We start from the raw sequence: 26,165 nt of genomic DNA, 5'->3' as shown, positions 1-26,165 counted from the left end.
TTCCGGTTCCGTCACTTCCGCCAGGAGGTGTGGCCGCGGCGCGCAGGCGCGCGTGGAGGTGCAGAAGCGAATTTTGCTAGGGGAGGCTGTTGAGGGAGGTGGAGGCTCCGCTGGGCGGGCGGTGGCGATTCCACGTGCTCTTCGCGGCCGGTTGAAACCGTTGGCGGGCGCTGGCTGAGAGGTGAGGGGCGGTGGCCCAGAGGTCCGACCTGGGAGGCTGGGGCTCAGAGAGTGGGGCGGGGGACGCGCTGTGGCCGATGCCTGCGTTTCCACCGTTAGAGAGTCTCTCCTTTGGCTTATACGCATGGAAGGAGGAAATGCATTCAGGTCCCATTCGTACCCTGGGAAAGTGGAAGGAGTCCCGGACTTGGGATGACCAATCCCTCCGGGTTTTAAAATGGAAAGGTCCTCGTGCCGGGAACCCACAGAGGGGGTTACAGCCAGGATGGTTGGTCACCGCTGGACTGGGCTGCAAGGCTTGCTGCATGTTGGGGACGAGGCGCTTGCCTTCTCTTGGTCTTGGGGAGCTGGGTCCCAAAGGAGGAGGCCTTAGAGTATAGTGGTTGAGAGCCCGGGACTTTGGGCCAGAATAGCTGCGTGTGAATCCAGGTTTGCCACTAACTGGATGTGTGACCTGCCGTAGGTTACTGAACCACTTCGTGCCTGGTCTGTCAAAAGGGAATAATATAGAATCTAACTCAGAGGATTCTTGTAAGGATTACATGAGCCCAAACATATTAACCGCCTATGATAGGGCTTGGCACATAGTAGGTGTTTGATAAATGTCAGGATTTTCTGCAGCTCCTGCCCCTGAGGAGAGATTAGGGGCATGAGGTGGGGTGTGAGTGCGTGCAAGGCTGCCTTCCTGCAGAGGGCCCATCTGGGACTTATTCAAAGGGCGCCCCCAGCCTTCCCCACCAGTGCCTAGCATAGTGCCTGACAAGTAGGCTTGCAGAGATAGTTATTACACCAGTGTTTAAACCCGTACAGGTAGGTTTGCACAGATAGTTATTACACCAGTGTTTAAACCCGTGCTGGTGATTTAGTGTGTGGGAAGGGTGTGAGACTGGAACTAGGAGGCAGAGAGACACCGCTCAGCTTCTCCCAGCCTCAGCTGCCTCATCTGTCCAGTGGAGATGGGTGTACCTGCCTCCTACAGTTTTTGCAGAGCAAGGGGGAGGTCCTCCCTGAGTGCACATCCAGACCCTCACACCCCACATTCAGAGGTTTAGGTATGATGGTGGACAGTTTGTACTTGTCTGTCCTTCCCTTTCACCATACCCTTTGTTTCTTGGAATTCTCCCTTCTCTCTGCCACCCCCCCAAGGGGCTCAGGGCTGGCCTAGCTGACCTGATGCATTGTTTCACAGATGGGAGAATTTAAGTTCTGGGGGTAGAGTGCTCAAGGCCACAGAGCTCACTGGGGGCTGTTGATAGCTTGGCCCCTCACGTGGGCTGTTTTGGTATGTGATGGTGGCAATGGGGTTTTAGGTCTGTGTGTGTATGTGAAGGAATGTTTTAAGAATAGTTTTTTGTTTTCTTTTTATAAACAATACAAAAATGTGTAGGGAGGAAGGTAAAAAATCACTCCAAATACAATCCCAGAACAAACCTGAGTTCATGTCATCAGGGAACAGGGTAGTAGCGTGGGCACCCATGGGGTGGGGAGCCATAGGAGACTAGAGAGAGTTTATGAAGATGGATGGGTGGACTGAGGGTCACATTTAAAGAAGCATGTGGGGCTTCCCTGGTGGCGCAGTGGTTGAGAGTCCGCCAGCCGATGCAGGGGACACGGGTTTGTGCCCCTGTCCGGGAGGATCCCACATGCCGTGGAGCAGCTGGGCCCGTGAGCCATGGCTGCTGAGCCTGCTCATCCGGAGCCTGTGCTCTGCAACGGGAGAGGCGATAACAGTGAGAGGCCCGCACACTGCAAAATAATAATAATAATAATAATAATAATAATAAAAAGAAGCATGTGTTTGGAGGGGACTGGGAGCCAGGTCACTGATGTGCAGATTAATAGATCACAAGAAATTATACCATTGGGTAAGGATCCATCACTGACATCTGGTATCTTATTTAACTTTCCACACAGTGCTCTACAATAGATAATAGACCCATTTTACAGATAATCAGAATCTGCGAAGTTTAGGTACCTCAAGGTCATTTAGTTTTCACTTGGCAGATGCGAGCTCCAGCTCAGATCCTCTGGCCCTGACTTCAGGCCCAGGTCAACAGAACTCGGCCACCGTCTTGATAAGAGGAGACTGAGGTGCCTGGATTGCTTCACAAGTTCCCGGCCCCATACTGATGCTGTCTGTTGCCCATCAGCTGAGCGCTACTGTCCAATACCCATCATACTCTGCTGTGACAAGGGTGGTCTCCTTGCCCAGTGTGGCCTGGCTTTAGGCTAAAGACTTAGGTTTCCTTGAAATGGACAGTCATGACATATATGGCACCTGAACCCAGTAGACAGGTGTCCTAAAAGTCCTAATGCCATGTTTTTAGCTATTCTAACCTCTGAGCTGCAAATGTTACAAGTTTACCAAAAATCATTTGAAAGTTTAATTATTTAAATTTCTTCCACATTTATTTAGTCTTGTGAAGTTTGAATGAGTTGAGTCTTTTGTTTCAGGAAGTGCAATGCTATCTTCAATTAGAGGAGCTGAATTTTCACAGGGTGTCTTTTTGTAGGTTTGTAGCATTTGCACTTCTGAAATTGTCAGCCCTGCACTCAGACTTGCTAGGCAGGCTGTGCTGTTAGGGTGACTTTGAGCTTGCTGTTTTGCAGCCCCTCCCTCCTCTTCCCACACAGGCACACAGGCAAGTGTTTACTGCATAAAAGAAAGGGGTAAACTCCTTACGGACGGTATCTCCTTAGCAAGCAGGTGGCCACACAGCCCGCATTGCTCATCAACTCTAAAAATGCAGTGATGGCTCTAAAAACCCAGAGGCACTGTGAGACTGAGTTCTGGCTTACTGTGCAAGCTACCCATTCTACCTTTTAAAGAATTGCAACAAATTTCTAAATGTGAACATATGCCACAGAAGACCAAATGAAAACGTTTGGAGGGTTATTTTTCCGACGGACATGTGACCAAATTCTTATCCTCTCCTGAACTGATGTTTACACTGTGTATGGTTAATCCCCAGAGGTAAAACATGTTTTACACAGATATTCCGAGCATCTTTTTTGTCAACATCACTGGCTTCTTTGAGTTGATAAATTTTGTCCCCAGCGGTCCTCTTCAGGCTTTTAATTCCTGACCTTCCACTGCAGCCTGCACCTCCCAACTGGATCTCAAAGTTTGCTTAAGCCTCCCCCCCTCCCCTCTCCCCCTTGATTAAGATACAGACTAGACCTCAAAAATGAAGGTTGGAAAGCTCCAGTCCGTAGCTTCAGTTTGGGGGGGTATTTTTTTCATTGTTGAATCTCATTATGAAAGTACTTTAAAATTTTCCAGCAGATAATTTGGCTCATCGCAGCTGCTTCTACCTTGTGTGTACAATGACAGTCCATTTCTTGGTGATTAATTAATGGTTTACTCTCATTCTTAGACCAAAGAGCCGCTAGAGACTATTTATTTGACAGTGTGTGGTGTTGGCTTTTGTTCTGGCCTTGTTCTCCTTGTGAGACAGGGTGGCTGCTCTGTGGCCTGCCAGTAATCTATCATCCTTCTGCTGGGTACAGAATGCTGGCTTCGGGGGAATAGGTCATAGTCCAAGTGATGCCAGCCCCCCAGGACTTGTGACTGTTTCACATGTCTTTACCATAATCAGGTGAGAAGATGGTCTTTGTTGGTGCGCATCCCAGAGCAGTCAGGTTTGTTTTCCTCTGGATTCTCTGCTAGGCTGTAGCTGACCACATGTAACCCTGATGGTGAGCTGAGGAAGGGGTCCTGGGGTCAGGGACCCACGTTTTGTGTGTAGCACATCAGGCAAACTGACATCCAACAGTGCTCGGCGGGGCAAGAGACCCCCAAGAGAGACCAGCTGGGCCTCTGTAAACCCTGGAGTTGCAGCCAGGATGTACATTTCCATTCAGGGTTGAATGGATGGGAATAGCTCTGATCCCTGCTTAGGTATGTCCTCTCCAGCAGTGACTCAGAACGTGGGAGTGGAGGAGAGACAGTGATTTCATACATGAGAATTTTCCATGACCCAGGAGTCACTCATTTGTGCTGAAGGATTCTCTAATGAAGTCTTATCCTGAAACGAATTGTATCAGTTTACTTGATCCTTACCTTCACCATGAGGAAGAAAGTGCTGGGTTAAACGATTGTTCTCAGTATTTTTGCTGTGAAACTTATTTGTAATGTAAAATGACACTACTCTTAGAATCTAGTGATAAAAAATTATATAACCCTGGAAAGTTACTATGGCTTCTGTCACACTTTTAGGTGAAATCGTGTTTTGTTGAGCACAATAGCATTTCCTTGAACTTTTAAAATGGTAGTTATGGGCTTCCCTGGTGGCGCAGTGGTTGAGAGTCCGCCTGCTGATGCAGGGGACGCGGGTTCGTGCCCCGGTTCGGGAGGATCCCACATGCTGCGGAGCGGCTGGGCCCGTGAGCCATGGCCGCTGAGCCTGCGCGTCCGGAGCCTGTGCTCCGCAACGGGAGAGGCCGCAACGGTGAGAGGCCCGCGTACCGCAAAAAAATAAAAATAAAAAATAAATAAATAAATAAAATAAAATAAAATAAAATGGTAGTTATGTGTAGGTGTGAACCCACTTAATCATGGGGCAGTGTCAGGACACTTGGGTTTGGGAACACCCTCCAGTAATGCAGCACCCAGCATTGGGACACCTGAATATGGTCCCATTTCTTTCTTATTGATCTGACAGGGAGCCACACCTACTCCTGTCCATTAAAACTGAGAGGCACATCCTCATTTTTAACATCTGGTGGGTACATAGTTATGCCTATATGAGTGCTTTTTGTGCTTATAGAAATTATTTTTAGACCTCTTCTCCACTTTCTAAACCTTCCTCAGTTCCCCTTTTGCTGTGTTCTTACTGTATTTGGGGACTTGAAATAATTTGCAGCGCATACCTAGAGGCATTAGAGAGAAAGAGAACGCATGTATGCACTTTAAGTTACTGGGAAAGGTAGGATATTTTAACGCCCCCAAAACTCTTCATCTATAGAGACAGCCTGTGAAGCTTAAATGGTGGTTCTGCTACTGTGTGACCTTGGGCAAATTACTTAATCTCTCTGAGTCCCAATACCTCATGTAAATTGTGAACAGTAATAGTCCTTACCTCATAGGGTTGCTGTGAGGATTAAATAAGTTCATTAACATAAAGCTCTTAGAATAGAGCCCAGCACATGGTAAGCACTCAACAGATGTTAGCCATATTATTATTGTTGATTATAATTTTACTTTTGTGGTGGTAGAAGTTTGTGTAGATTGCTAATCAATTTTGATTCTGTTGTGTTGTTGTTTTCATGTGAAAAGCTAGCTGTCTGAATCATATATTTGGAAAAGAAGTTTCAGACTACAATGATAATTATCTTTTTTCCTTTTTGATTTTTTTTTAGGATAAGACTTAAAACCTGCCTTGGATAAAAAAATATTTAATCATTTAGCTGAAAATGGTATTTTTTACATGCAATGCATGTGGTGAATCAGTGAAGAAAATACAAGTAGAAAAGCATGTGGCTCTTTGCAGAAACTGTGAATGTCTTTCCTGCATTGACTGCGGTAAAGACTTCTGGTAAGTTCCACAGAATTCAGGTAGATCCATATTAAAGGTCCAGACCAATTATGGAAACCCTGGTCCCACAAAGCAGTAAAAAAATTAAAAAATAAAAAAGAATAAGCAAGAAGCAAATTTGAGAAAAGAAATTAAGAAAAAAAAAATTAAAAGTGCCTTACAAGACCATTTGCCTTTTAAGGGTGATTTAAAGAGAAGACTCAGGGAAAGGGAATTATGGGTTTGGTCATAATCTGATCAGTCTGTGACACATGCTGTTGTGTGCTTGGCACCGTTACCAGACCCAGGGAGGTGACCACATGGAGTAGGGTTTCAGGGGTGTGGAGTGCTGATCACAGTGAAGAAATGGATTTATAGACCAGAAAATGAATTTATTAATTCACAGTGGAGGAGCTATCTGGGAGAAGAGGCTCGGCCCTCCCTAGAAAATCGGTGGTGATGGTGGCAGTGAAGCTTCTGGCCCCCCATGTGTCAGGTGCTTCCACTGAGAGCATCTCTGGAAAGGGGAGGACTGAGGGGAGGGGCCAGGACGGATCTTGCTCGTCCACTGTTTCTTCGGGAGGGTCATTTGCAGTTGGCCAACCTCAGCCTCATACTGATTCCCTTCAGCTTCAGAGGGTTCAGGTAAAAAGGTCATTTTTGGTGCATCTGGCCTAATGGCCTCTATGGCATTTGGGGGATATTTGCTGACAGCCCCTTTAAATTTCTTTCTAAAGCAGTGATATTTTAAAAAAGAAAAAAAAAAGTTTGGAAACTGCTAAAGTCTTCATTCATACCTAATCCTAGGAGGAAGGATATATAGAACAGGTGAAAATTGGGTGGTTTCTCCTTAGGGGACTTTGCCCTCAACCTTGTCCCAACATTTCCCTGAGAACCCCATAGAGCTTCAGAAAGATCGTTTGACACAGAATCGAGTTTCCTTTTTTTCCCAAGACTCCGAGATCTTTTTTGTGACCTGATAACCACCATTTTACACCACCTTTTAACTTAGTTTACAATTTATTATTGATTGCCTACTGTATTACCAGGAAGTCCTACAGGTTTTGTAATTTAAGATAAAGCCACCCTGTTGCAGAGAGTTCTTTTCTTTTTTATTTAGTATATATTCACATATGACTAAAAAAACAAGTGCTGCCTATCAATTTGATTTTAAGATATTTGTATATAAAAATAGGTGGAAAGTTTGGTGGGGGGTTTTGAACAGTTGGGAAGAAGGAAAATGTGATGTGACCAGGAGGTTACCAGTATAGTAAGTGAAAGAGGTGGGATGGCCGTGCAGAGCACAGATGTGAATGTAAGTGGACGGCAGAAGGCTGGGGCAGCGTGCTAGCTTTAGACAGAGACTCCAATTTGAGAATCAATCTAATGGTGGAACTTTCTCACTTTAAGGGGTGACGACTATAAAAACCACGTGAAATGCATAAGTGAAGATCAGAAGTATGGTGGCAAAGGGTATGAAGGTAAAACCCACAAAGGTGATGTTAAACAGCAGGCATGGATTCAGGTAAGGTCTTTCTTTTTTTAAAAATTATTATTATTATTTCTTTGGACTGTTTCTTTTTTTTAAGACTTCAACTCTTTTGTTTTTTAAAAATATTTATTTATTTTTGGCTGCATTGGGTCTTTGTTGCTGCACACGGGCTTCTTCTAGTTGCAGAGAGCGGGGGCTACTCTTCACTGTGGTGTGCAGACTTCTCATTGCAGTGGCTTCTCTTGTTGCGGAGCGTGGACTCTAGGTGCGTGGGCTCAGTAGTTGTGGCGCATGGGCTCAGTAGTTGTGGCGCATGGTCTTAGTTGCTCTGTGGCATGTGGGATCTTCCCAGACCAGGGCTCGAACCCGTGTCCCCTGCATTGGCAGGTGGATTCTTAACCACTGCGCCACCAGGGAAGCCCTGTAAGATCTTTCTAATTCATCAAGAAGCTTCATCTGACATCTTCTACTTTCTTGGGACACCTAAGAAACCAAGAATAAATGTATCATCCATGTAGGCAAGACCCAGAAACATCACATCTTAGGATAGAGCTCTTTATTTCTCTTTCAGTGCAACTGCAGTGTATTTTGTCTTTAATCTACACGTTTTGCAGATTTCTTGCAAAAATATTTCCAAATTCTCACTGACTTTCCCTTGGCTAGGAAACCGAATGGAAGCTTTCTAATCTGTATCTGCATCTAGTGATGATGCAACTTTTATAACTCAAACTATGTTAAGCTGTGATGTCAGTCATCAGTTGGGCAAAACAGAGGCATTTTCATAAATGTGAGGAATTTTCTACTTCTAGAATAAAATGAAAGCATACATTATAAAAGTGGCAAAAGCAACAAAATCTCTAGTTTACTGAGTTATAACTTCCAGTATGTTATTCACCATTTACAAAATAGTAGCAGGAGGAAAGATTCAGAAAGGAAGGTAGGAGAATGAGAAGACAAATGTCAGCTGTGTGGAAACTCTGTATTTTCCTGGAAATCAAATAAATAGTTACTCTCTTTGATGACAGAGTTTAAATGTGAGTTTTCTGCTATTGATTAGCTTACTGAGTTAGAAAACTCCTGGGAGGGAAAATCGGTTCACGGAGGACTAACAAAGTCTGCCAGTGCAGATTGAGAAGCTAGTGAGACCCCTCATCTTAACTGAGATATTTGGGCTGGTGGCCATCAGCCATACTTTGGGGCCATATGTCTGCTCTCCCTGAGTACCAGATGACATTCCTAGGCCCCTGAGCTGGAGTTACCTGGTGTGTGAGTTCTTGTCTGTTGACATCACATCTTGAATGAAATCCTCTAGAGCAGAGGTCAGCAAACTACAGCCCACAGGTCAGATCCGGCCCACTGCCTCTTTATAAAGTTTTATTGGCACCCAGCCATACCCATTTGTTTACACATTGTCTGTGGTTGCTCTAGTGCTACAAGGACTGCACTGAGTAGTTAGGACAGAAACTGAATGGTCTGCAAAGCCTCAAATCTTTTCAGAAAAAGTTTGCCCACCCTTGTTCTAAACTGTCAGGCTTCAGCATCCGTGCCACTGTATTAGAGATCCGAGGACTTTGTTCCGGATTCTTTCCTGGTGCACCGGTCCGCTCCCCATCTGAGTCCTCTCTAGCTCCCTAGCTGGCATCGTTAGCAGACACGTAAGACCGAATGTGGTCTGCTGGGAGAGTTCACGGGTCCTGCTGCGACCTGTCCAGCAGACATGGATTTGGGTATTTATTCTTTTCCTTAAATCCTTAAACTCTCCATTTTTAAAGATTGGATTTTGGAATCCCATCAGTGTTAATGTTCACCGAGCATCCTTCCAGATGTCTCTGTGCTTACACACGGAGAGTGGATAGTGGATCAGGGAGAAATACCCTATTTGGCATGGATCTCAGTGTTTTCCTCCAAACTTGGTCGCCGGTACACTTCGCCTCTGGTTCAGCACGCGGCTCTGGCCAGTGCTGAGCTAGCCTGACTTCTTCCTTGTTCATGCTTTCTTGATTTGTTTTTCTGCCTGGGTGCCTTATCCTCTTTGTATCCTGTATCAGTTTTTTTTCTGGTCTGTTTATATGTAACTGCAGTTCTTCCCTAATGCAGGGACCCTTTCCTGCACTGTATTTGTTTAGCTGCATTATTTGTCTTTATTTGTTGGCTCATAAGTTACCATCTTTCTTATGTATTGCCATCTCCCTAACTTTAATAATTACCTTTTTCCTCTGCCTTCACTGTGATTGCCGTAAGCCCTTTCTCTAGATCACTTATTTATTTTTCATCTCTGTTCTTGCTATGTCATGTTTGTTTGTTAGATTTTAATATTGTTGTCTTGATCTTAAATTTATTCCCTAGTCCCTAGAATATCCATTTTTGTCTTATTCTTTTGATCACTTTTGGTTTGTTTATATTTTTTTCTTTCAGTTTTTAAAAATTGTGATAGATTATACATGACATATAGTTTACCATTTTAAAGTATATACAACTAAGTACATGCACAATATTGTGCAACCATCACCACCGTCTATCTCCAAAACTTTTTCATTTTTTGATAGGGATTACATTTGAATCTGTAGCTCTCTTTGGGTAATACTGACATCTTAATAATATTGTATTCAATTCATGGACATGGGATATCTTTCCATTCATTTGTATCTTTAATTTCTCTCAGCAGTGTTTTGTAGTTTTCAGTATATGTCTTTCACCCCCTTGGTTGGTTAACTTTGTTCCTAAGCATTTTATTCATCTTGATGGTATTATAAATGGAATTGTTTTAATTTCTTTTTCAATTTGTTTACTGTTAGTGTATATAAATGCAACTTGATTTCTGAGTGTTGATTTTGTATCCTGTAACTGCTGAACTTGTTAATTTGTCCTGAAGATTCTTTTTGTGGAATCTTTTGGGTTTACATCATATAAGACTATGTTATCTGCAAACAGAGATTATTTTACTTCTTCCTTTCCAGTGTGGATGCTTTTTATTTCTTGCCTAATTGCTCTGGACTTTCAGTACTATGTTGAATTTGTAAACATAGACATTAATACAAAATCTGTACGTGAAGTGTGAACTCTCTAGCTTGACTTTCATGAAACTCATCTGTCATTTATTGTTTTTGTTTTATCTTCCTTTTTTGTAGAAAATTAATGAATTAATAAAAAGACCCAATGTCAGCCCCAAAGTGAGAGAACTTTTAGGACAAATTAGTGGTTTTGACAACGTTCCCAGGAAAAGGGTGAAATTTCAGGTATGTATTTGATATGACTTCCTTGAATTGAAGGGATATGGGCCTATTGGTGACAGCTTATGTATACCTGTCAAAATATGGGATAAGTGGGTTTTTTTCTTTTTTTTTTTCCATACAGAATTGGATGAAGAACAGTTTAAAAGTTCATAATGAATCCATCTTGGAGCAGGTGTGGAATATCTTTTCTGAAGCTTCCAGCAATGTAAGTCAGGTCTCATTCTAGACTTGCGGTTTGGCAAAAGTGATTGGTAATAATGAAATGGGAATGTCTTATTTTTGGAGGTCAAGGCAGCCTTCTTTTTCAGAGAGCCTCTCTGTGCCTTCATTAATGGGAAGGAATAAACAGTGCACTGCAGAGAAGATTTCCTTATTGTGCAGAGAAAGGTATTTAATCCCAATGTTTGATCATGGTACCAGCTAACATGAATTGATCCACTTAGAAATCAGGCAGCTGGAAGTGTTAGAAAGAACAGGACCTTCGGCTTTCTGACAGACCTGGTTTGAATCCCTGCTGTGCTGTTTGCCAAGCATTTGATCTTGAGCGTGTTATTTAACCTCTCTGAGCCTAAGTTTCCTTATCTTAAATAAAAGTGGGTATTTATACTCAGTACTTACCGGGTACCTGATGTGTGTCAGGCCCCAAACAAAAAATAGAAAATATCTCAGGTGTGATAGTGCCACCAAGAAAAATAAACAGGGTGGGGACAGAGAGGGTGACTAGGTGTTCTTTTAGGTGTGGGGTGAGGGGTCATGGAAGGCAAATGAGGGTATACAGGCATCCCAGCTCATGCCCAGCAGGTAGGGGGCGCTTGGTAAGTGCTGGTCTCCTTCCTTCTGGAAGGAGAAGTCGTTGGAGTAAATGAGTCAACCACCTTCAGTCAAAATCGTTTGATCAGAGAGGCCCCAGATGTGGAATACACATGCAGAGAGTCTTACTTTGATATCTTGTAGGCACATTCTTGGTTACATGGTTAAACATTTTTCTCCTTAACTCAGTTGCACTTTGCTCCTACTTGGAGCTTAAGTCCCCTCTGGAGACATATTGTTAGTGTTTCATGGGCAGGCAGACTCTCAACCACTGCGCCTCCAGGGAAGCCCTGATTTGCTTTTTTATGTAGAGAGAATAGTTTGGGCCACAAATTGGGATAAAAATGAAACTTTCTCTTGGCAGTATATCTAGCCTTTGTCTCTAAACATACAAACTAGGCCTTTGAAACCTTATAACCATTTAATTGGCAGTTATGTGGCACCTGCTTTTTAAAGGTTATTTACATTTTAACTAAGAATCAAAAGTTTAAAATTACTTAAACTCCAGAGTTCAAAAAAAAAGTGTTTTCCACTTTCCTTTTTAAAGCTGTGAACATACTAAGAATTAAATAAAATAACCAGTAAGCAGCTCATGCTAAACTCTGAGCTCTGTAAAACGAGGCTTGTTGGGCTTCCCTGGTGGCGCAGTGGTTGAGAGTCCCCCTGCCGATGCAGGGGACACGGGTTCGTGCCCCAGTCTGGGAGGATCCCACATGCCGCGGAGCGACTGGGCCCGTGAGCCATGGCCGCTGAGCCAGCGTGTCCCGAGCCTGTGCTCCGCAATGGGAGAGGCCACAACAGTGAGAGGCCCGCGTACCGCAAAAAAAAAAAAAAAAAAAAAAAAAAAAAAGAACGAGGCTTGTTATTGCATTGCCTTTGTGCAGTAAATGTCCCAGCACGTGCCTAGAGATTGTGGTGCAAACAGTTCAGAGGCCCCGGAGGTGTTGGGCTGGAGGCTTTATATTCTTCTCAGCTGCAACACTCTCTGTACCCTGGTGTGCATCGCACCTGGTCACTGTGGACGCAGCCATCCTCAGGCCCAAGTCCTGCCCTCTAGAGCTGTATTCTAGTGGGGGAGACAGACAGCTGCGTATAAGGGTAGATGCTATGGTATCAGGTGGTGCTACGGGCCAGGAAGCAATGGGAGGCAGGAGACGGGGCAGAGAGTAAAGGAGGGTGCTCTGTCAGGAGAGAGTCAGTGAAGTCGTCCCTGAGGGGACCACGCTGGAGGAGAGCCTGGAATGAAGTAGGAAGTAGATGGGGAGTGAATTTGTTCACTCATTTATTGAGTGGCTGCTGGGCGGGTGAATGTGTGTCTCCCTCCCTCCTTCCCTTCCTCCTTCCTTTCCTCGCTCTCTCCCCTCCCTCTCTCCACCTTCTTCCAGCAGCAGGGGGATTGGTTTGGAAGTGGAGGCGAGGCAGCCGCTGGAGACTTAGCAGAACCGGGTCAGTCTCGGGGCTGCGGCGCTCAGACCCTGGCGTGATCATGCTCACTACACACTGTACCCTAGGAAGGAGCTTGTAGGACGGGGTGTCCCTCTTCCTCCTGAGATCCTTTCTGAACTCATCCCCTGCCTCCCCCGCATGTACATGGACAACTTGACTTCTCTGAACTGCTGCTGAGAAAACTCTAACTCTTTAGTTTAATCTTTAGTATTAATATCCTAAATGCTACTCTTTGAGCCCGGGGCTGGGCATTAAGGGTCGCCTGAGGCGGGAGCTCAGTAGAGTTCTTGTTTGTCAGTGAAAGCCAGTCCTTCATTTGGTCCAGCTTGGGGGCAGCATTCCCCCCCCCCACCTTGTGACCTCGCCTCTCAAAGGAGGGGGACTGCGGTGACTTGTGCCAGTCACCTGGCCGGTAACTAACAGAGATGGAACGTGGGCCCTGGCCTCGGACTGTCCACCACACCTGCAGCAGCCCCAAAGCCGCCAGCACCGACCTTGGCCGTGTCCCTCCAGGTGCATCAGGGCTCCTCGAGTAGTTCAGTGAATTGCTCCACATCCTCTCTTGAGAAAGAGCAGGCCTAGAGCCCGCAGCATATTTATAGTCAGAGGACAGCAGGCACTGGGGCTAGCTTTGCTGAAGTCATTTTTTAAAACAATCTGTGTGCTGGTTTGAATAAGGGTGCAGTAAATGGGCAGTTTATCTTATTCCAGCTCACATTTCCATGGTTCCTTACTCGCCACTTTATACCTGTCCAGGTGTCCCTGACTGTCCGCTAAGGGTAACCATCAATCTAAATAAACACTGATGATCATAACAGCACCTCTGTCTAGTAATCAGTAGTTTACAAAACTCTTCCCGTACATCTGGCTGCTTTATTGAGCATCGCTTTTCTCATTTTATTCGTACATGAACTGTATCAGGTAGATATCACCAGCTTTCTTTTCACAGATGAGGAAATAGGCTTGGAGCAGATAAATAACTTGCCCTGAGTTACCTGGCTAGTGATGAACAGAGCTGGAACTTGAACCCAGGTTTGCAGATGCATAAATCTGGTGGTTTCTGCCACACCTACATGCTCATCTTCTACCTAAAAGGCAAACAGTGAGCCAGAATTAAAGGTCTGGCTTTTACATGACATACGGATTCTTCACTTTTCCAGTGGAATGAAAATTTTAAGTGCAGAGAGGAATGTGGGCTGGGGGTAGTTTTTTCCACTTTTGTATATTTACTGCCGCATGTTAACTATTTTTGGGGGTGGTCACAGTTGTAAAATGGTAAGTAATAACAATTTTCTGAGAAGAATTTTTCCCGTAGATACATGAGATGATATGTGTCTGGAATGAGTATTTATGTGTTTCTTGGTTTTGCTTAATAATAAGGAACCAGTCAGTAAGGGGCAAGATCAGCAGGCGCTGGAGCAAGTGGCCCAACCATGTGCAGAGAACAACGCCAAGGTCGCGTCCTCCAAAGCAAATGACAGCGTGGAAGAGCCAGCAGAGACGAAGAAGAATAAGAGAGAAAGGAAGGAAGAACGGCAGAAGAAGAGAAAAAAGGAAAAGAAAGAACTAAAATTAGAAAACCACCAAGAGAATTCAAAGAGTCAGAAGCCTAAGAAGCTCAAAGCAAGACAGGAGGCCGAGCCGGAGGCTGCAGGGGTGGCCGTCTTCGAGGCCGCCGGCTCTGCAGGGAAGAAGAGCCAGAGGAAGAGGAGCAAGGCTGAGTGCACCCAGGACGGAGCGGTGGATGGAGGAACGGAGCAGGAAGGGGAGCCAGAAACCAGACTAGGGAAAAGAAAGCAGAAGCATTCGGAAGGTTTGTGGCTAGCTTATGCTCCAGGGTTTGTTTCTTGTTTTGTTTTGTTTCTTGTTTTTTTTATAAATTTTTTTGTTGTTGTTGTTTTGTTTTGTTTTGTTTATCTTTGGCTGCGTTCGGTCTTCGTTGCTGCGTGCCGGCTTTCTCTAGTTGCGGCGAGTGGGGGCTCCTCTTCGTTGTGGTGCACGAGCTTCTCATTGCGGTGGCTTCTCTTGTTGCGGATTACGGGCTCTAGGTGCTCGGGCTTCAGCAGTTGTGGCTCACAGGCTCTAGAGCGCAGGCTCAGTAGTTGTGGAGCACGGGCTTAGTTGCTCCACGGCACGTGGGATCTTCCCGGACCAGTGCTCGAACCCGTGTCCCCTGCTTTGGCAGGCGGATTCTTAATCACTGCGCCACCAGGGAAGCCCCCCAGGGTTTGTTAAGTACTTTTTAAGCTGTGAGTTTGGGATGTCTAAAATCTGTTAGACCTTGCATTTTGAACCATGTAATAAGGCAAAGAGCATAAGGTTTGGGGTCAGGCCGTCCTGGGCTTACTCAGGGCAGGTGCCATCACCTCGCAACGGCCCATTTTATCATCTGCCTTGGAGGAGAAACCCCACGGGCCTGGGGTGCTTGGGGAATGAGCAGGGTGATGGATGTGAGGGGCCTGGCCATGTAGGCCTCTCATTAAATGGTAGCCGCTAGTATAAATGTGAAATATTTTTTTTAATCTTTCTAATTACTTAGTTGAAGCAGATTCTAAGAAGAAAAAGATTAAGCTCCCGGGACATTCTGAGGATGGAGAACCGGAAAACCATGAGGCTCCTGCAAAAGGTATGGCTGCCATCATTTGGAAGCTCTGCCCTCTTTAGGCTGGGGGAGGAGGAGGAGAGCTGGGCCCATCTGATGGTCGTGCCCTCCGGAGGCACGTGGAAGAACTTGAAGCAAAATCCGTTCTCTAGGGTGTGACTGCTAAGTAATGAGCGAGAGCTGTGTGAGTTGGTCTTACAGGGTCTGTCCAGCTTCGAGGATGGAATGTAAAGCTGTCTGGATTGGAAGCATGTGTTATCTTTGGAGCTTTAAAATAAACCCTGGTTCTGAGGCCCTGTTCGCTCTCCCTGCCTCTCATCCTCTCCTAGAAGTACCCTGAGGTCCAGCCGGGCTTGGCTGTTCCTCCTGCCATCTCTGGGTTTTTCCCTGCTGTCCCCACGCTCGGAGCCCCACGGCCACCCCGTCCCTCAGCCAGAGTGTGCACTTGTCAGCTCCAAGGTTCCTCTTAAATGCTGCCCCCTCCGCAGAGCTGTTCCGACTGCTCAGGCCTAGAGCACTCCCTAGGGTCCTGCCAGTCAACAGGCCCGAGGACTCGATGGGAATTAAGACTTTATTCACAGAACTTCAGTAACTGCCCAAGTCGGGTTAGGTTTCTTAGCTTGTAACTTTGATTATGTGAAGCTTCTCTTGCTTTTTTTTTTTTTAAGTTAAATTTTCAGTTTTGAGATAACTGTAGATTCACGTGCAGTTGTTAAGAAATAATACAGACTTAACAGATCCTTCTGTAGCCTTTACCCCATTTCCTCCGAGGCTGATACCTCACACAGCTATAGGACCAAACTCCACGGGGCTGTTGACCTCGTACAGTCAAGAGACAAACATTCCCATCCCCACGAGGACCCTCCTGCTGCCCTCTTATAGCCACACCCACTTTCCTCTCGCCCCACCCCCTCCTTTACCCTAGAGGTCAACACTGTCCGTCTACCTCCATTTACCTCTCCGTTTACCTCTCCATTTCTATAATTTTATAATTTCAGAATGTGACATAAATGGCATCATTTAGTATGTAACCCTTTGAGATTGGCTCTTTTCACTCAGCATTATTCTCAGGAGATTCATCCAGGTTGCTGCACATCTCAATAATCCATTGCTCTTCATTGTGAGCAGTGGTCTGGTGTGAATGTACCACAATTTGGTTATCCATTCATCTGTTGACAGACATCTAGGTTATTTCCAGTTCAGGGTTATTATGAATAAAGTTCATGTACAGGTTTTCCTGTGGACATGTGTCATGTTTTCTGGAATAAATGTTCAGGATTGCATTGGCTGTCTGGTACGGTAGTTGCATGTTTAGTTATTTAAGAAACTGCCAGCTTTCTTAAGAGTGGCTGTACCATTTAATATTCCCACCAGCAATGTGTGAGGGGTCCAGTTTCCCCACACCCTGGCCAACATTTGGTGTTACTGTTTTTTATTTTAGCCATTTTAATGGGTATGTAGTAATAGCTCATAGTGGTTTTAATTTGTATATCCCTAATGACGTTGAATATCTTTTCATGTACTTATTTCCCATTTGTCTATCTCTTCATTAAATTGTTCTTATTCTTTGCCCATTTTCTAATTGGATTGTTTGATTTTATTTTATTTTTTAACTGTTGAGATTTGAGAGTTCTTTATATATTCTAAATACTAGTCCTTTGTGAGATATGGGGTTTGCAAGTTTTTTTTCAGTCTGTAGCTTGTCTTTTTATCCTCTTAACAGTATCTTTTTGTAGAGCAAAAGTTTTTGATTTTGATGAAGCCTCATTTATCAGTTTTTCCTTTAAGAGATGATACTTTTGATGTCATCTAAGAACTCTCTTTGCCAGCCCTAAATCCCAAAGGTTTTTTCCGAAATGTCTTACAGTTTTAGATTTTACACCCACGTCCATGATCCATTTTGAGTTAATTTTTATGAGGTATGAGACTTGGTTCAAGGTTCATTTCTTTGCTCATCAATGTCCAGTTGATGTCCACACCATTTGTTGAAAAGGCTGTCTTTTCCCTCAGTGAATTGCTTTTGCACCTTTGTCAAAGATCCGTTGGGCATATTTGTGTAGTTCTGTTCTGGGTTCTGTTTCATTGGTTTGTGTATCCGTCCCTCCACCACACATTCTTGACTAGAGTAGTTATATCCAAAGTTTTGAAATTGGGTAGGCTTATTCCTCTCGCTTTATTCTTTTTCAAAATTAGAAGATTTAGAATAATCTTGCCTATATCTGCAAAAAATCTTGCTGTGACTTATATAGGAATTGCATTATACCTGTATATCAATCTGGGGAGAATTGATCACTTTACTGTGTTGCGTCTTCTATGCCACGAACATAGCATGTCTTTCTGTGTATTTAAATCTTTTATTTCTTTCATTAGCATTATGTATCTTCAGCCTACATGTCTTCATCTTCCCAGAAGCAGAGGTTCCCTAGATGAGTCCTAACCTGCTGACAGTAATTATTTGTGGCTGTCCTCTCTGGTTCAAGGTTCAGCTCCTTTTGTTCATCTTTGCCTTGCTTACTGTGCTTAGACAGCCCCTTGATCTTAGTGGATCCTTAGTAAATCTTAAGTTCATTAGATACAAGTCCTATCTTTTTATAGGCATTTATAGGATGGTGGTACTTAATGATACTTAGTTAACCTGCTCACTCTAAGAATGAGTTCTGTGGATGGTGGTCAGCGCTTCTCGGCCACTGTGATTGGACGGGTCGGGTGTCTGTCTGCAGCACGGGACTGTGGCATCCTGTCCGTTCTGGGCTTCTTCATTCCTGGGGAGCAGCAAATAGATGGTGCAGAAATGTTTTCTTAACCCTTTTGGTGGTACAACAGAATACAGTGTTTTACATATAATTCTCTATATTGTAGGTAAATTCAACTGGAAGGGAACTATTAAAGCAGTTCTGAAACAGGCCCCAGACAACGAAATAACAATCAAAAAGCTAAGGAAAAAGGTATGAAGTATGAACCAGGTATATATAACCTGGGGAGAATCAGTTCTTTATTTTAAAAAGTACAGTTTTGTTCTGTTTTTCTGAATCTGAAATACTGTAGTGTGTATGTGTGTGTCTCAGTGACTTTCAAGTTGCTCCTTTTAGCCCCTCAGGGCTTTTGGGGAAGGGATGGAGCCAAACCCCGTCCACACTTCCTCAGCCAGAATAGTGCCTACATTAAGTATGAAAATTACTGCTCTAGATATGTTGCTATCTTTTGATTATTGCAGAACAGTGTTTTTTTCTCATTGTAACTTTTTATCAGTGTCTGAAACGTGCAGCCAAGTGCTCACACGTGTACAGCTACCTGAATTGTCACGAGCAGGACACCCTTGTGTAACCAGCACCCGGGTTCTTGCATTTGTCACTGTCGGCCTTATTGTGGGTCAGAGAAAGAACATTGTAGGTCAATTTTCAGGACAAATACATCCATTTGACAGTTCTTTTTCTTTGTGAAGGTTTTAGCTCAGTATTATGCTGTGACAAATGAACATCACAAATCTGAAGAGGAACTCCTGGTCATCTTTAACAAGAAAATCAGCAAGAACCCCACCTTGAAGTTATTAAAGGACAAGGTCAAGCTTTTAAAATGAACATTTTTATATTTAAAAATCGAATCCATTCCGTTGACCTCTTCCTTTCACGACTGTTTGTAAAACATGTAATGAATTGTAACAACTCTTTTGCTTTCCAAAGCTGTATTTTTAAGTTAAGAAAAAAATATATTTTTGGTAGAACTTATATGAGAAAATAAAATATTTTCTTGTCCCAAGTTCTAAATTTGTGGTAGTGAAAATATTTTTAAATGTGACAGGTCAAAAAATAACTTGGTCAGACTAGAAAGCAGTTGTTTTAACTACATCACTTCTACACATTTTCAATTAGAGGGTTTTGTGGGTTAGTTTTTTGCGTGGTTTAAATGTACATGTGAATTGTAGTATTTCATCCAGGAACAGTTGAAACAGTCTTTTGTGTGTCATAATCCTTGCCCAGCCAGAAGTTCTGCTCTTTTGAGGGGGTTTCTCTGTAACAGTTTGGCCCATCCACTCTGGCCCAGTCCATCTTCGGCCAAAGATGGCAGATTTGTCGGTGATTAGATTTTGGGGTGTGGCCTGTGACCAGGTATAGGGAACCAGCTCTTTTGAAACTGAATCCATTATTCGGTGCTCCAGTTGGATTGACATGCTTTCAGAACTGGTCGTCTAAATCCTAGTGGTTTGTTTTTTTTGTTTTTTTTTTTTTTGCAGTACGCGGGCCTCTCACTGTTGTGGCCTCTCCCGTTGCGGAGCACAGGCTCCCGACGTGCAGGCCCAGCGGCCATGGCTCACAGGCCCAGCCGCTCCGCGGCACGTGGGATCTTCCCGGACCCGGGCACGCACCCGCGTCCCCTGCATCGGCAGGGGGACTCTCAACCACTGCGCCACCAGGGAAGCCCTAAATCCTAGTTTATTGTGCAGGAGGAGAGCCAGGCCACTCTTTGATATTTGAGTAGGCCTTTTTTTTTTTTTTTCCGGTACACAGGCCTCTCACTGCTGTGGCCTCCCCCGTTGTGGAGCACAGGCTCCGGATGCGCAGGCCCAGCGGCCATGGCTCACGGGCCCAGCCGCTCCGCGGCACGTGGGATCTTCCCGGACCAGGGCACGAACCCGTGTCCCCTGCATCGGCAGGCGGACTCTCAACCACTGCGCCACCAAGGAAGCCCCAATATTTGAGTAGGTTTTGCCCACAAGTCCCTTCACAGCTGGTGTGTGTGGTAAGAATCACCCCTTTAACCAGTGTTAACTATCATCGTTAAGACCTCTTACTACAGGTGAAAGCAAGAATGGGGCATGGAACAAGTGTTAAAAGGATTGGGGGAGCATTAACAGGAACAGGGGGGCAGCAGGGCAGACGGAGATACGCTGTGAGCCTCTGAGTCCCAGATGAGCCAGCTTTCCTCCTGGACTTGCACTGTGTTCTGTTCTGATTTGGGGATGTGCTGCTGCGTCATGGCGGGATTCAGTGGCACTGTGTCAGGAGCAATGAGGACCCAGGCTTTAGAGTCAGGCCTGGAGTCAGGCCCTGGCTTGGTCCCTTCATCGTTAACTGCTCTGAACCTCACTCTTTTCATCTGGACAGTGGAACAGTAAAGGTCCCTCTTGGGTTGTGAGTGAAGGGACTAATTTGTGTAAAGCTCACAACACCATACCTAAGCCCAGAGACACCCATTCAGTGGTTGCCATCACAACTGTTAGCAGGAGCGGTTTCTGAGCCACGAGAGGCTTTAGACGTTTTGGAAGCAAAGGGGGGAAAAAGTGGGAAGTGAAGCTTGACCCAGAACACATAGTTAGGGACAAAGCAGAGCCCTGAGTCCCGTCCAGGACGTCCCTGTCCCAGCACTCCAGGGAGCAGAAGCAAGCACTGTCGTCCTCCTGGGACGGGGGTGGGGCTACAGTGCTGCTGCATGTGGGCATTACAGGCACCACAGTTATTTCAGGATTTGTGTTGATTTTTATTTTTCCGTCAGTTTTACTGTCATTCGTTTAAGGCTGTTCCCGAATGCTAGCAGAACACTGGGCCGGAGGAGGTAGCCACTCAGCTCCCTTGAGCTCTGTGAGGACGAAGCAAGGCCAGCAAATGGCGATTCTGATGGTCAGTGTCATGGGCAGGTCTCTTCGCTGGAAACTGCAGTTGGTGGCGGGAACACCTCTCCCCCCGTGCCTGTAGCTGTCCTGCGGCTCTGGCTGCAAAACATAATCTACAGATCCTTCCCAAGGTCTTAGCACAGAGACCACCCTTTGGTTTGGGCAATTGCCTGCCTGACTTGAACTCAAACACAGGTGATATTGGAACTCGCTGGGGACTTTGGAACCAATCTAATGACATTTGTTTTGGGCTTTACAGCTTCATTTTGTCTAAGTTGAGTGTAAGATTGAATTCTACCATGTTCCGCCTGTCCCTATGCTGGTCTCATGGATCTGGCACTTGGGTTTCCCCAAACCTGCCAGGCATGCATTTCGACACACTTAAAAAAAATTCTTTTTTTGATACCTTCCTTTCTGGCATTCCTGGTATTTGTCAACTGTATGCACTGGCCATTTTCTGTGACGCTGTTTACAAATAGGATTTGGGAGAAGATGGGCTGTATTCTGCCGGCCAAAAGATTAAGATGTGTTGCCGGCTGGGGTCCTCCTTTATGTCAGACACATAGGGCATTTTGCAGTCTGATGAGGAAACTGAGGCTCAGAACAGTGAAAGGGAGGCCAAGCCGGAGTGAACCCAGGGCTGCCCTTTCTTCTGATGGGCTGTGACAGCCAGACTTGGGCTGATGCAGAAGTCTAAAAAGTCAAGCAGCTGAAGGCAGGGGGCATTTAGGTGGAGAGAGTTTAAAAATTGCAAAACCACTCAAGGTTAATCTTGCTCCAGGCAGGTACGAGTGGTTTGTTACCTCGGTGTGAAGTAAGAAAAAAGAGGCTTTCAAAGACCCTGTTCCTAGTTCTCTGTTTAAACCCACCTCACAGGGTGGTTATAAGAATAAACTAATAAAAGTCAAGGTTAATCGCATTGTAACAGGTCTGCAAATTTTTATGAATATCCTTAAAAAGTTATTGTATTACCCTTCTAAACATGTCATTTTTCTTTCAGAGATAAACCTTGAGCTGACCAGGTCCTATTAAAATAATTTACTTTGATAGTATTGGGTTGGCCAAAAAGTTCGTTTGGGTCTTTCCGTAACATCTTACAGAAAAACCCGAACAGACTTGTTGGCCAACCCAGTATCAAAGCAGCCTGAATTTCCTCTTTTCCGAAATAGATTTCTAGGACTTGGGGAGAAAAAGAAAAAGAAGTAATCTTTGGTATAGATTGTTTTCTTTTAGATAGCACTTTTGCAGTTGAATAAGGAAAGTTTTAAGAAATCAGTAATTTTATTCAATTCACCTCCATTGGTGAAAACATGTATAGTTCTTTATTCCACCACTGAAAACTGATCCTCCTATGTGTTTTTTTGTTTGGTGTGTGTGTGTGTGTGTGTGTGTGTGTGTGTATGGTGCCCCCTGCCCTGTCTTGGTGATGAAACTGGACTCCAGCATAAAGTAGATAATTGTATATTGTTGACTTTTACCTGGATATAGAACCATGACACCATAGCACTCTTTAAGATTATAACTCCTTCCTTGTGGAAGGAAATTAAAGATTAATTACGCTCAGATAAGAGAAAAGGCATTTTATATGTACTTACCAGTACTTTGTGGTTACTGGAACTCAGTGTATGTTCAGCCTTTATCCCTTCTTCTAATTAAGCTTTCAAGATGGCTAGAATAGGCCTTCTAAGTTTCTTTTCTCCTTAGCCAAGGAGAGTGTATTGTACTTCTCATTTCCTAGGTACAGCAGTGTTACTTTATGTTGATTCCTAAATGACACATGGGCAGGAGGTGGGTTGTGTAGTTTAATCCTCGTTCTCTCACAAGTAAGCTGGATTTTGGCAGAAGAGTTGGTACACGTGAGAACCTTGCCCCTTTCAGGTTTGGAAGAGGAATCATTGATCATAAGCATTCAGTGGGATTTCACAATTAAGGAGATTCTGTTGGGAAGTTGTGTGCACTGATTTTTGCCTTTCCTCACAAACATATGTTTGGACCTGAATCCTCCAGTACCCTAAGAGCCTGCAGTTCTGCTCTAAGCCCTCTTGTTGTTGAAATTATTCTAAGTCACAGGGACTAATGAGGTAATTCCAGAGTGCCCACCCTGGGCCAGGCTCTGCCCTGTCTTCAGGGAGAGGGAAACAGACAACCTCAAGGCAAGCACAGTAAGAAGTCCTGTGGATGAACCAGTTGTAAGGTACACCCAGCGGGGGAGGGAGTCATTCCGCCTAGGGTGGGGATGGAGGCCGTTAGGTTATTACTGGCCCTCTGGATTGAGTGACAGGTATTTACTAATTCCTTGCAGGCTTGGGTCATCTTTCTCTTATCCCTGCCACCTCACTGTAAGGAGGACCCTGTGAGGCCCTCCCGGAGGAGATCCCCACCCATGTCCTCCGCCTACCTTTTGTCTTAGAAAAACTTTAGTCAAAGAATAAATCTAGGGGCTTCCCTGGTGGTGCAGTGGTTGGGAGTCCGCCTGCCGATGCAGGGGATGTGGGTTCGTGCCCTGGTCCGGGAAGATCCCACATGCTGCGGAGCGGCTGGGCCCGTGGGCCATGGCCGCTGAGCCTGCACGTCCAGAGCCTGTGCTCTGAAGCGGGAGGGCCTGCAGCAGTGAGACACCTGCGTACCGCAAAAAAATAAATAAATAAATAAATAAATTTAATCAGAGAAGTGAGAAAATGCAGAAAGAAAGGAAAACAGTCAGGCAGGACAAAATCATACTTTAACCATTAAACAAAGTCAAGGACCTTTAAACAAAGTCAAGCTCTTCCTCAAGGACTGTAGATAATATTCTGAGCCATGTCCTTTGAGCTGTTTTGCAGACTAAAACCCTCACTAGGTGGAAGAAATTAACTGTATGCTGCCCACAAGCCACGTAGACCCCAAACCCGTTGGAACCTGAAGGTTGATGATGCTGATTCCTGATTACTTCACCACCAGCAGATCAGAAGAATGTCCACGAGCTGATCATGTCCTGCTCCTTGAACACTGTAAGACCTCTCACTACACCCTCCAGTGGGGAACACACAGTTCTGAGGGTGTTAGCCTGCCGTGGCCCCCTTTGCCTGGCAAAGCAATAAAGCTATTCTTTTCTACTTCACCCAAAACTGTGGCCGCGTTTCTATTCATCACTGGTGAACAGAGGCCGAATTTCGGTAACATCACCTACTTTCACCCTGACTCTCATTCCCACCCACAAGGGAGGCAGAGTGGGAGGCGGTTAATGCTAAACAGGGCTCCATGTGCCAGCATGACACTTGACATTGAATCTGACGTCATCTTATTAGCCAAGGGCAGGTTATGTAGCCTCCCTGAACCTCAGGGGTTTTGTCTATTATACTACCTAACTAGGGTAGACAGAGTGAAATTAAAATATTGTACATGAGGTGTCCGGCACATAGTAAGTATCTGATAATATTTTGTCTTCCAGTGTGTGAAGTTTGCCCAGACTGCACTGTCTACTATGGATTGTCTGAGGCACTGGCCCCAGGGAGAGGCCACATCCTCTAGATACCTTGCTTTTTTCCAGCACATGGCTTTCCAAGTGACTGGACTGCTGAAGCAAAAAGAACCACAGTGGCCAAACCGAGCAGTAAGGCGCAGCATGTTTTAATGTAGAAATCCACTTTAATTCTGAAGTAATACTCTAGTTTTCAGTTAAATATAATCATTTTTCAAGATACAGCCATAAGACTGTCACACAAACCTTTATTTTTGATAAAAGCTTTCTATTGACGTCTATACATACAGAAACATAAAAACTTGCGTGGACAGCTCAAAGCATTTCACAGAGTGCACACACTTAAATGCCGTTACTACCCAAATCAAAGAAATAGACTCTTTAGCCGAAGGGTAAGCATATCCTTACTTCTGTCAGCATGGATTGATTTAGCCTGGTTTTGAATTTTATGTAAATGGAATCATAGGGCATGTACCCTTTGGTGTCTGGCTTCTTTCACTTGAGATTCCATGAGAGGACTTCCCTGATGGCGCAGTGGTTAAGAACCTGCCTGCCAATGCAGGGGACATGGGTTCGAGCCCCGGCCCGGGAAGATCCCACCTGCCGCAGAGCAACTAAGCCCATGCGCCACAACTACTGAGCCTGCGCTCAAGAGCCCGCAAGCCACAGCTACTGAACCCGCGTGCCACAACTGCTGAAGCCCGTGCGCCTGGAGCCCGTGCTGTGCACAAGACAAGCCACGACAATGAGAAGCCCGTGCACCACAACGAAAAGCAGCCCCCACTCGCCGCAACTAGAGAAAGCCCGCGCAGAGCAAGGAAGACCCAACAAGGCCAATCAATCAATCAATAAATTTATTTTTTTTAAAAAAAGATTCCATGAGATTCATCCATGTTGCTTTGTAACAGGAGCTTATGCTGTCTTTATTGCTGTACAGTATTTCTCCATTCTCCTGTCAATGAGATGTTCAGCTTTTCCTGTGGGGCGGGGGCAGGGGAGGGCAGCTGAATGTCTAATGAAATCAACATCTACACATATACCAGTACATACACTTTCTCATTTCTGCTGAGTGCCTGCCTTGGAGTGGAATTGCTGAGTCATCAGGTGGATTTCAGCTGTAATAGATACAGCCAAACTGTTTTCCAGGGTGCTTTTCCCAATTTACATTGCCACCCTCAGTGTGTGAGGGGATATGTGTTTATTTTGCCTTCAAATGCGCTGAAATTGACTATTTCTCAAATTTCTATCTCCGTATCTAGCTCCTCTAAATAGCTGTTAAATTCAATGCTGTCAAGTATAATCCCCGGTGGTTACCACTAGATTATAAAACTGGAAAATGTCATCTCCAAGTTTTCAGATTTCAGTCTCGAATGATGTTAAAAATAAATCAGAATAGCAATTTCCCTCAGCTTAAATAATGACAACTACTGAGATACTCTACGACTGTCCTTTTAGATTTTAGATTTTTTTAACTTGCAATTTGAGGCTGAACCTTCCGCCTGTCTTGGTTACAGACAATGAGGATTTCGGAGAAACCACTGTATGCCCTGGTGAAAGAGAAGTTTCTTTGTTTTAGAGGTCAAAGGCTAATGTAGCTTTTTCTCTTCTGGGATTCAGGGAAGCTTTAATTTATTCCCTTTGCTATAAGTGATTAAACTGCCCTTTTAGTAGCTTAAATTGTAATTGCTGAGTAAATACATGTGTTTGTCAGAGTTGAAAGGTCAGACATCGCTGGGAAGGTCAGGCCATTGTTTGGCCACAGAGCCAGTATTGTGAGCTGCTGAAATACGACCTCTGTGGCTGTGCCTTCCTGGTGAC

The 26,165-nt window shown here is 44.8% G+C and overlaps 1 protein-coding gene across 1 annotated transcript; it reads left to right on the top strand.

The window, feature by feature from the left end:
• The first annotated feature begins 13 nt into the window (after positions 1 to 13).
• Positions 14 to 19,035, top strand: LYAR (Ly1 antibody reactive). Its single transcript, XM_059066255.2, has 9 exons — positions 14 to 181; positions 5,542 to 5,717; positions 7,107 to 7,221; positions 10,317 to 10,424; positions 10,543 to 10,626; positions 14,058 to 14,490; positions 15,217 to 15,303; positions 18,139 to 18,224; positions 18,722 to 19,035. The coding sequence occupies exons 2-9, from the start codon at positions 5,596 to 5,598 to the stop codon at positions 18,854 to 18,856; spliced, it is 1,170 nt and encodes a 389-aa protein (XP_058922238.1). The 5' UTR covers positions 14 to 181; positions 5,542 to 5,595; the 3' UTR covers positions 18,857 to 19,035.
• Positions 19,036 to 26,165: the final 7,130 nt, after the last annotated feature.

The sequence above is a fragment of the Kogia breviceps genome, chromosome 6 (genome assembly GCF_026419965.1).
Source record: "Kogia breviceps isolate mKogBre1 chromosome 6, mKogBre1 haplotype 1, whole genome shotgun sequence".
Classification (NCBI taxonomy): domain Eukaryota; kingdom Metazoa; phylum Chordata; class Mammalia; order Artiodactyla; family Physeteridae; genus Kogia; species Kogia breviceps.
The sequence above is the reverse complement of the archived record's forward strand: the minus strand, read 5'-3'. Positions and strand labels throughout refer to the sequence as shown.